Source organism: Coffea arabica, chromosome 2c, assembly GCF_036785885.1.
Source record: "Coffea arabica cultivar ET-39 chromosome 2c, Coffea Arabica ET-39 HiFi, whole genome shotgun sequence".
NCBI classification, from domain to species: Eukaryota; Viridiplantae; Streptophyta; class Magnoliopsida; order Gentianales; family Rubiaceae; genus Coffea; species Coffea arabica.
Window position 1 is genome coordinate 14574264 of NC_092312.1, and position 12017 is coordinate 14586280.

At 35.3% G+C, this 12017-nt stretch overlaps 2 protein-coding genes across 2 annotated transcripts; both read left to right on the forward strand.

Annotated features, from left to right (window-relative positions):
• Positions 1 to 287: 287 nt before the first annotated feature.
• LOC113726224 (cysteine proteinase inhibitor 4) lies at positions 288 to 2547 on the forward strand. The gene is made up of 3 exons (XM_027249820.2): positions 288 to 444; positions 602 to 741; positions 2062 to 2547. Exons 1-3 carry the CDS (start codon positions 390 to 392, stop codon positions 2347 to 2349), a joined length of 483 nt encoding a protein of 160 aa, XP_027105621.1. The 5' UTR covers positions 288 to 389; the 3' UTR covers positions 2350 to 2547.
• A 2530-nt stretch (positions 2548 to 5077) lies between these two features.
• Positions 5078 to 6233, forward strand: LOC113723967 (uncharacterized). The gene is made up of 2 exons (XM_027246923.1): positions 5078 to 5318; positions 5416 to 6233. Exons 1-2 carry the CDS (start codon positions 5078 to 5080, stop codon positions 6231 to 6233), a joined length of 1059 nt encoding a protein of 352 aa, XP_027102724.1.
• Positions 6234 to 12017: the final 5784 nt, after the last annotated feature.

Genomic DNA, 12017 nt, shown 5'->3' on the forward strand with positions numbered 1-12017 from the left:
CTCTTAAGGCTAAGAATTGCATTAAGTGGTCAATCAACCCATCCTTTCCCACATATTATGCGTCTCACGATTCGACTCTTGCTTCGTCTATTGGATCCTTATCACAATAGTGACATTGTCTACTTTAGAAAAGAATAACAGAGAAGGAACAAATTAAGTTCTTCATAATTGCCTGATGGATAAATTATTTTTCTATCGAATAAATATTTCTCACTAGATTCCCAGTTTCACACAAAGGGCATAAAGGGCATTTAGGTGTAAAAATTTGCGTATAAATACAAGGAATACGGTTTTTCTTTCATGTGCTAAACCTAGCTTCTACAATCACAACCAGTTACAGCAATCTATTAGCATCCTCACTAGCTATCAGGTAGCTCCCTAAGGAAAAAATGACTGAAGTCACAGTCAACTACAACTTCAACATAACTGAAGTCGCAGCCAACAGTAATCTTCTATTCTCTAAACATTCTTGCATCAGTTTTATGTTTTGCATGCATGTGTACATATTTGTATTACAGCTTTTTCTTTTTCAAGGTCGCAAGTGGTGAGTATTTTATTTTCTTACAATTGAAATGGGTTCTTGCACCTTGGCGGAAATTAGTGGCCGTGGAGGGATTCCAGTCGGCTGAAGTGGAAGCTATAATGAAGACTGCTGGAGACGACATGATATGGAATGCAATTGAAGATACCAAGGACATGGACATGTGCGATGAGGACTTCTTTGTCACTGGTGGTGGAAAGGTGAATAATCATCATCTTCCCGTCAGACCCCTTTTTCCTTTCTTTCACTGGTCTCTGAGTTGTGACTCGGTTCTGTAATAACACTGCTAAATTGCACCAAATTAAAGCCCTTCAAAATATTTACAGATTCTTTTAATGCGCAAGTACTTGTCAGTGTTTAACTTGGATGAGACAAATTAAAGCTCTTCAATAGATTTACAGGTCTTTAAGTGTTTGTTTAAGAGCGGACAATTCAGTTCATAAAGTTAATTCCACAAATTAAAGGTATTTCATGCTTGCGAGTACCAAAAAGAACCACGTAAACTTTTTGAGTTTGGTAGGATTGGTTTTAGTAAACTAAATATAAGGTAAAAAGTACATTTACTAAAGGACTAACTCCACTTTGCATCTCTAAGCCAATATCTGGGGGCGGTCATGGACTGGATGATCAGTTCATTTGCAATTTCATTTATCCTAACTGCAAGTAGCAATTTAGCAAAAATTGTATTTCATACCCGAACTTTATTCATTCTGTTAACAATTGATTAGTTAATTTGTAGAATAGGATCGGGTATATAAGGCAACCTAACTCTCTTGTGCTTGTAGGAGAAAAAGAATAACCAAATTAGATTAACAAAAAAAATAATACAATAATTATTCAAATTAATAAGAGTGTTTAATCCCATAACCATTTATCTTGTTAATAATATAAGTTGAAAACAGTCAAAAACAGCCAATTAGAATACATCAACATATTGTTATCAATTTGTACCACCATTTATCTTGTTAATTTTGATGACATTGCTATTAATTGGACTTAAATGGAATAAATTTGAAAATTTAGGGTGTAAAATATCCAAAATTGAGAGTTTAAAATGCAAAGTGTTCTAAATTAAAGTTTAGGATACAAAATAAAAAAGTAGTATAAGTTCGTGGGTGCAAGGTGGAATTAGTCCACGACCAAAAATAAGATAAACGGTACGCTGCAGATTTCACAAAAGCCAGAATAATAAACTTTTATTGAAAACAGAATAAAAATAATAGAAAAATAAACTAGTAGAAATTCGAAGTCGTAATAGGTTTTTTATATAACTTAACAACTTGCGTAGAAACTTTTGAAAAAGAATAAGGAGTCGCAAATGAAAGTAACGTGCACAAACTTAAATTGTTTTAACTAACTAAACATTTTTTTGTCCTTCTCTACATTCTTGAATATTTTGATTATCCATCCCCTGAGTAATTTAGTTTCTTGTTAATAGCTTGGGTTGATTGAGTTTTTTTTTTTTTTCTTTTTTAAGGATTCTGATTAATTTTGAGAACTAAATTATTTGGGGCTTACAGGATACCAAATTAGTAGGCATAGCTGGTGTTCCTCTTCCAAAACCGGTGGACAAGACAAGCCCTCATGTGATAAAGATCGCACAATTTGCAGTGAAAAAGCACAACGAGAAGGCCGGGACCAAGCTGGTATTCATCAAAGTGGTTGGCGGCGTGAAGTGGAGCGCCATTGCTGGCACTTTCTATGCACTTCAGATTGAAACTCAGGACTCGAAGGGCACACACCGCGATAAAACGCTGGTTGTGGAAGCCATAACTGGTCACAAGAAACTCATCTGGTACAAGCATTAATCAAGTGCTGCTCTCCAACCGAGGATGATCAATGTATTGTACTAAGTACTTTAATTATCTGGTCTCTGTATGTGGTTAAGTACGTACTTGGTATGCTGAGATACTTCTCCGCCCTAGTACTGTATTGGATATTGAAGGTGCACTTGTATCAAGACTGCGCCATTATTAAATAAAATCTGCTGTCTATTTTTAAGTTCATATATCTATGTGTGTATTTTGATTCTGCATTTAATTAATTGCATGCAGGAATCAATCGGCTTTGTGTTTTGCATGTCAATTACTCTACTGATAATTGATTATCAAGTTATAATGTAGAATCTAAATTTAGGGTTCTAATAATGATAATAAGGATCAAAGGGATAAAATAATTGCTCAAAATATATGTGGACGAGAGGAAATAAATAACTCGCGATATTATATATTGATATTTCAAATAATAGAAAAGACGTCAGAACGAAATGCATGTTATAGACTCTTTTTGAATCTCTTGGATGAATACCTAGTAATTAATTAGTCTGCTTATAACTCAAAAAGACTTACAGAAGAAGAAATGGCCATATAAAAAATAAATAAATGAAAACTTCTAAGCTCGATTTGTTCGGCCAACACATGATAATCAGGGTCTTGCTGTGAAACCAGTCCCCGAAAAGCAAGGAAAGGTATATAAATTATACACTCCAAGAATGGCATCTAGCTAGAAAACCAAACTTCGAGGATGACAGCTTCTGCTCTTTGGGTCCATCTCAAAATAACGTGTATCTTACTACATGCTAATTAAGTTTAATTAGAAAGCGTATATATGAACCGCGATTGGTCCGTTATCATGAAAATGTGCTATGTAGAGTTGGAGTACAATATTTATGCCCTACATTTTATTCGTGATTCAATGGAGCTGAGATCATGACATTCAACACAAAAACTTTTTTTTTTTTTTTTTTGATAATTCAACACAGAAACATTTACGTTTCAAGCAGCCAAGAAGAAAACAGCATCGTACGGTCAACTATAGGAAAAGCATTTGTTGGATTTCGTTTGCCTTTTAATTTCCCAACCATCAATAGTTATCGAGAAGTCTTGAATTATTACATGTTGTATTCCTATGACTATCTTTTTCCGGTGTCAACTTGTTGAGGTTTCTGAAATCCAACGTATTTAGGCATGTACGATTATTAGTTCTCCACCACATGCAAGAGTATTAACCCCAAAGTGCCTGCCCCAATCCTGTTACGTACATGAGATTAGTTCTCGCCTGATCACCGGAATGGTCCGTTCTTGTTTTTCGTTGTTAATGATAAGAATTAAGGATAGAAGGTAATAAGAGGATGCAAAATGGATTGAGGTTAATGGTTTCATAATTACTTATGACTAACCATTGGAATTTGGAACCAAGAAGCTCCTCATAGCCGTTGGTTTTTTTTTTTTTTCCGGGTTACAAGATTTCTCAAACTCTAAGCTTGTAATTGGTGAAAATTTCACTATCAAAGATGAAATATACATCGTAACTAGTCAAGACGTGAAAAGGCATTTATTCATTGCAAACTCATTTTGTAAATGAACCATGCAAGTCAATCAAGAAGGCATTTGGAAATTGACAAGGAAACTTAGAATAAGTGGCAAACAAGAAAGAGTGGCCTGATGTTAAGTTCCACACACTTTGGGTTGTCAAGTGTGGGCAATAAATTTGCGTATTGAAGCATACTTCACACGTGTAAAAATGTTTGGGAGGAGATGATGACAAATACATAAAGCACGTCCAACTCTCGTATTGAAATCGATATAAATTTTATGTAGAATTACCTTTACAACAACCATAACTCTCTATAAATTTTTTCCTCGCTATTCTCAACTAAATACAATACTAAAATACCTTATATATAATATTGATAATTAGTAAACTACCAAGACGCAAAACTACCCAATAATTAATTTCTCTATATCTTAAACAAGTAAACTACTAAAACTGGACTATACTTGAACTTTTAATTTAGTTTAGAAATAGGAAACAGCGACTAATAGAAAGTGTGATTTAATTATGCCAACATATGGAAAATGTGAGACCAAATGAAAAACCCATTTAAGGTTCAAAAGAGTGCGCATGGGAAAATATACGGTGGAGGTATGTGTCCTCAGGTTCAAAAGAATATTCCTGAATGAAGCGGCTCTGCTGCAATCAATTCTGAAGACCTACCGTTTTCATATTAGGGATATGCATGGGAAGTATTCTGTGATTGGCTTAGAGAGGAAAACTTGCACGTGTAGAAGGATGGTGTTGACTAGAGTAACCTGTATTCATGCACCAACACGGAGTGGAATGTGAGTTGTATGCTCATCACATTAAAGTACATCCTATTGAGCCAAACTAGAAACAGACTCCTGCAAGTTGTGGTGGAACTTCCGAACAGGATCATCGTTGTGGTCGACATTCATGAAAGCAAAATATTGCAAAGGTCTTCACCCTTGTCAGGTTGAACTTAGGAAAACGGATTCGTCAATTTGGCGAAGGATGGTAAACGTGAGCCGACAAGTGGAGCTGTCGATGTTATGGGTGGCCAAACATGGGGCGTGTCATTTTTGGTACGATAACTGGTTGGGAAGTGGTGCTTTATTTTTACAAGTTCCGGTTATCCCACATTTATCATTCAGAAATTTCACACTCAATGGTCACTGGGATTTGAATCTTTTATACCAGACATTGCCAAGGGAGAATGTTTTTTCCATTTTAGAGCAAATGGTCCCGGAAGAAGGAAATGAAGTTGAAGTCATTTGGATGTCCACAACATCCGGAAAATTCTCCCTAAAGTCCGCTTTCGGGGATATTAGGCAGGCTCGCCCCACGTCTATGGTATTTGCCTCTATTTGGCATTCCCGCATTCCTGTAAAAGTTTCATTTTTCATGTTGAGATTACTTCTGGGAAGGATTCCGATACCAGATCAGTTATGCAAACTCCAAATGCTTTTGTTGTTCTGCGGCATCTGAGGAGTCTATTGAGCATTTATTTTCCAATGGCCACATAGCGACGGTAATATGGAATTATTTTGGAGGTCTATGTGGATTGAATTTTTCAGGATCTTACTTACGAGCTCGCATAGTAGGTTGGTGGTTGCGATCACATGACTATGAGCTACGACGGTTTATTGACCGCATTCTTCCAAGTGTAGTTTGCCGGCAGATTTGGAAGGCGAGGAATAAAGCAATGTTTGAGGGTATCCAGATGCGATCGTCGGCCATTTGCCAAGCCATCTTCGCAGAAATCCATACGATGGTGGGAATACAGTTCAAAAAAGTTATTCGACTGCAATCATTCAGTCAGTTGTATGATTGGAAGATTCCTTCTGGTGGCAGGGTTGCATATAAAGTTATCCGCTGGGAGACAAAGGAGACAGGAAGGTATATACTTAATACGGATGGCTGTGCTAAAGGTAATCCAGGAGTGGGTGGAGGTGGTGGGGTTCTTCGGGATTCAACTGGCTTACCACTGATTGCCTTCTCGGCCTACTTGGGAGAAACTACAAGTCTCCACGCAGAGGCTCGAGCTCTTCTAATTGACCTTCAAACGTGTATACAAAAGGGCTTCGAAGACATATGTGTACAATCAGATTCATTGGTTTTGATTGGGATCATTCAGCGTCGTACTCAGTATCCGTGGCAAATTCGAAGAGAAGTTAACCAGATTTGGAAGCTAGTAGAAGATCCTGCTAGATTCTCACATTGCTATCGGGAAGCTAATACAGTTGCTGATGCTTTGTCTAATGTGGGAATATCTCATCCACAGCAACAAATCAAGGTTTACGATACCTTTAGTATGTTCCCAAGACTGGCTCGTGGAGCAATCTGTTTGGACAGATTAGGAATGCCTTCACTTCGAAAAATCACAAATATGTAAGAGGAATATTTTTTTTTTGTATTCAATCCCATGAATAAATAAAAACATATTTCTAAAAAAAAAAAAAAAACTAGAAACAGAGAGTTAGGCACATTACAAAATTTTACCACTTCGGCATCTTCTATTGTCACAAATGAATGCCAGAAAGATGGAAAATATTCAACAGTCAACAGTTCTTCACGTGTTGGGCGCTTTCAATTTAATACTCTATGTTGATCTGCAGACATTATAATAATCTACGCACCAATTGGATTAATATCAAAAAAATCACGAATTAAAAAAAAAACCCTCTTCCCCTTTCCTCTAATTGAATATATATATATATATACATATATATATATATATATATATATATATATATATATATATATATTATTTCTTGACTGTGAGTTGAAGTTGTACAATTTTGATGATGGTTGAAGTTTTGGAATTCAAATGGTGGCGTCCAGAAGGTATACCATACACTTTTGTATATGAAAGATTTCGCACGCCATTGAAGAAGTTTGAAATTGCATATAGGACCCCAGGAGGAATGGGAAAAAATAAAGGAGATGAAGAGGAGTTCGAGGAACTAATAATGGTAAGGTACCAAAGATTAATTAGGCATATGACTCCCCACTGATTAAGAGAAATTAGATATACTTGTTAAAATAGATGCAGCGGAACGGAAGAACAAACAAAAACAAATTTGGGAGAAATCAGATTTTTATTAGGATTCGGAATGTATCATATATTTGTATACAGAATGGATATAAAGTACGAACAACTCAGCAGAGGTCGAAAATCTGATTCAATGCATTTCAACAATCCCTACCTATGTCACACAACATGCACATTTATAAGGGTATATGAACTTTTTCTTTTTCTTTTTTAATAGAGAAATGAGATTTAAGAAATAAAAATAAATAAGAAGGACTAAATTCTAGAACCTCTAAATCGTGAGATTTCAACACCAACCACTAAACACGTAAACTTGTTATATGCCCAATTAGTATACCTACTGCTTGGGAGAAGTATACATTGCTTCTTGTTCATCCAGCCATAAAAATTAAAAAAAAATTTAAAAATTAAGAGAGGGTGAGACTTGCTACGAGGCCTGCCTAACTAAGAAAGCTAGATGAAGAGCCTTGGTCAGGTGCATATCTTAATCTTAATCTTCACAATAATAAGCATGGGAATTTTAAACATGAACACTAAAATTTTGTCCCCATTAACACCTGTACTCGGTGGACAATTTGGTTCCGGTTGTTTTGGCGGCGAGCTCATGACAGTGTGTCCAGCTGCTTGTTGTTGACTAAACTTTCGTTGGAATTGTTGCACTAGCTGGAATCTGTAAGTTGCAATTGCTTTGTATTGTAACACTAACACATACATGAAGGAGTTCATTTGCATGGATGGCTGTTTATTAGTACAATTGTGGTCGTATTTCTTTTCTTCCTTTTTTGGAAAGAGGCTAGTACAATTGCATTTGGGATCCTCGGTGACATATTTTCTATATCAATTCAATGCCACCTATAATATTGTGTCAAATGTCATGTTATTATTTACACTTGTGTTAAACCAAATCAAGTTGAATTATTAGAAAATTAAAGTGTAAATAATAACAAGACACTTGACGCAATATTATAGGTGACATTGAATTGGCATAGAAAACATGTCATCGAGGATCCCAAGTGGTACAATTGTACGGTCTTTAATGGAAAATGTAATAAAAGATGCTGTCTAGAGAAAACTGGTAATATGTGACTGTGATATGACTATGCCATCGGATAATTCAGATGTTTTTTTCCTCAGTTGTCTATATCAATTTCATTTGGTGTATTCAATTAGAATGGCAAATTCATTCATCGCACCGTCACCAAAGCAATAAATTAATCAAAATCTGGGCAATAAAAAAAAATCGAAATCTGGGCACCCTCGTGAAGGATTCAGTTAATCCTTTTACGTGTAAATTGACCTGTCTCATTCCCTTGCACAATTAACTGGCTATGCGTTGCATGATTTAAACTAACATGGACTCAACTCATAAATCAAGACCGAGTTCCACAGATGGAGAAGAATATAATAGTAAAATACATACAATTCTTAAATACGACAAGGAAGAATTGGACTTATTCATGTTTGAAGGTTGTTGAGTAATAAATTGAAAAGCATAAGTAGATATTGTTAATTGACCACTAAGGGTAATTTTTTTTGATAAAACATAAGTCAATATTATTAATTATCTCGTTGGAAATCGTTCAGCACGATTTACTTAACAAAGTAATCTGCACTAATGGCAGAAAATATATTGAACATGTCACAGATATATTTGATCTAAGAAATTATAAGATTGAAACAATAAAATATAAAGGTAATTAAACAATCAAAAAGCAATACAAAACCTTCATTGAAAAATAAACAATTGAAACTGAATTTTATCGAAAAGCCAAATTTGTTGATTGCCATATATCTAACAACCAACACTCTTTGCTCTCTCTCAATTAAAATTTAACTAGCAAAACTTTTATCCACTTCACTTACATTAATACTTAATATCCTGAACGTTCAACAAACTGATATCATTCCTGTTGTTAGTTATCTCTCAAGTAGCATTGCAACAATGCACATTCAGTCAAGAATTGACGATCTTCAATTTTTACCTATAATTTTGTCCAATTTCGGATCACCCAATTTTAAAGAAAACAACGCATATTCAAATTTTAATTGGGTTTTTTTTTTGCCCTCAACATCATGAAATCTCTGCTTCAGTCTCTTTTCTTTTTGTTTCTTGTTGAAATTATTTTCCTTTGCTATTTCTTTTATGTCTTGATTATCTGAAAGTTCAATGGGTGTAATATCGCAACAGATCTTCTGTCCCACACCCTGTGTCATTCTCTGTCCCACTTTTTATTATATTGCTATTTTTCCTACATAAATATCATGTTTTAGTTCTTTTTTGTTTCCTTAAGATCCAATAACTATTAATTAAGTAAAAAATAAATACAGTAGCTTCAAAAAAAGTAATATATAATAAAAAATTAAAAAATACAGCAGAAAATTCATAAAAAATCTCATTTTTTATGCATTTTGATTTTTTGAGTATGTTAAATTTTGTGAATAACTTAATTAATAGTTATTGGATCTTAAGGAAACAAAAAAGAACTAAAACATGATATTTATGTAGGAGAAATAGCAATATAATAAAAAGTGGGACAGAGAATGGCACAGGGTGTGGGACAGAAGATCCGTTGCGGTGTAATATGCGCTCAGTTGATAAACCTTATAATATTTTGTGTGGCATAATCATAATGGATTATTTTTTTCCTTTTGATACATTTGGCTACGACTGGGGCTCAGACTCGAGGGGTCACAACCATGGAGATGACTTTAGTGCTATTCCTTTCCTTGTTTTGAGAAACCAAAAAATATATTAAAAAATGTAGAGTTTAATCCACCACATTAAATTGCATGTTTTTATCTCTAATAACTTATGGTGAATGTCCCATGCAGGAATGTGTTCTTAAACTCAACTTACTTAATAGGAATATTAGCCAAGTAACCATGTACGTTATTACTTTCGAAACCTTACAAATGGTATTAACTTTTATCTCTAATGTGAGCTTTTACATCAAGAAACTTTTTTATACAAGTTTTTGCTCCCCTTTTATGCATAAGAGGAGATCCCAAAGCACTAATTTGAACAGATTCTCTTTCACTTTCCTTATTTGTATTTTTTGACTCATTACAAAATTATTTTTTTAAGCCATTGTTAATCTTGCAAGAAATTTGAGCAGCACGCATGAACTTTAGAACAAAAAAATTAAAAAAAAAAAGGGCAGTGAAAGGGATGGCGTTTGCATTCATGGAATAATGAAGGTTTTTTTTAGAGTGATTTTTTTTTTGTTTTGTACCATAAGAGTTCTAAATTTTTGTTTACTCATTAATGACCATCCTTTACACCCTTGACAATTCCCTAGTTGAAGGAGATGATAAATCTCCACTTTCCAAGTATTGTTTTCTTATGTGAGACAAAAAACCAAAAAATAGTTATGGAAAAAGTTAAGAGACAGATAAAATTTGATCATTGCTATGCTGTAGACTCGGTTGGAAGGGCAAGAGGCTTGGCTTTTTTCTAGAAAGAAGAGGTGCAGGTGGATATTATCAGACATGGAAATTTCTTCATAGAGGCAAAAATAAAGGATCTGGAGACGAAGAGTGAATGTTGGTTGGTAGAGGTGTATGCTAGTACTGAGGAGAACACCAGGAAAGAGCAATGGAAGAAAATAGAACAAAAAAAACAGGAATGGGGGGATCACTGGATTTTAGTGGGTGACTTTAATGACATCAGATCAGGAATAGAAAAATGGGGGGGAGGGAAAGAACTGAGGGGAGTTTCAGAGAGTTTAACAAGTTTATCAAAGAAAATGAGTTAGTTGACATAGATTTTGAAGGGAAACCATGGACGTGGTGTAATCAATGGGAAGGGGATGGTGAGGTGAGAGAGAGAGGCTTGATAGATGTTTAGGATCAGTGGACTGGTACCAATTTTTTGTTAAAGTAATCTGTCATCATCAAGAAACTGAAGCCTCAGACCATAGCATTCTTATTCTCGATAATAACTCCAATCAAAGGAAGCTAAAAAAGAGATTCTATTTTGATCAAAGGCAGGCAAGAAATGAGGACAGTAAAGGAATCATAAAGACAGCATGGGGAATAGAACAGAAAGGATCTAGGATGTTCATAGTGATGAGGAAGATAAGGGAATGTAGAATGGCTCTGCTGGCATGGAACAGAAAGTTGAGGATGAACTCTGGGAAGAAGATTACACAGATAAAGGAGAAGCTGCTGGAAATAAAAGAGTCAAGTGGAGAAGGGATACGAGGCCAGATAGCAGAATTAAAGCTGAAGCTTAGCAAGGCATATAAGGAGGAGGAACTCTACTGGAGTTAGAAAGCTAGATGCAGGTGGCTGAAGGTGGGGGACAAGAACACAGCTTACTTCCATGCAAGTGTGATGGCTACGAGGAAGAGAAACAAAATCACAATACTGCAGCGAGATAATGGGAACTGGTGTAGTACAGATCAAGAAATGAAGGAGAAGATATGTAGCTATTACCAACAAATGCTCACAACCAAAAACACTGAGGAGATGGAAGTGCCACAAGATGTTCCTAATATTATCTCAAGACAGATGAATGAGCGACTGATACAACCAGTGGAGGAAGCTAAAATCAAAAAGCTCTCTTTTCTATGCATCCAAATAAATCTCCGGGCACTGATGGTATGTCTCCTTTGTTTTTTCAAAAGTATTGGAATATAATCAGGCTTGATGTGGTGAATGCTGTTACCAGTTTCTTCCATACTGATAATATACTGAGAGCTTTTAATGATACTCTTATTACTTTGATCCCTAAGATAGATAACCCTCTAAACTTGACTCAGTATAGGCCTATCAGTCTGTGCAACACTATGTATAAAATTATCTCTAAGGTTCTGGCTAACAGACTGAAAAGGGTTCTTAATAGGTGCATCAGTGAATGTCAATCTACTTTTGTCCCTGGCAGGCAGATTATAGATAATGTGCTTATTGCTCATGAAGTCATGCATTACCTTAAAAATAAGAGGAAAGGAAAATTAGGTTTTATGGCCCTGAAATTAGATATGTCGAAAGCTTATGATAGGGTTGAATGGCAGTTTGTAGGGAGGATGATGATGCGCATGGGTTTCTGTCCTATTTTTGTTCGTTGGATCATGTCCTGTGTTTCATCTGTATCTTATTCTTTTAACCTGAACAAAGAAAGGG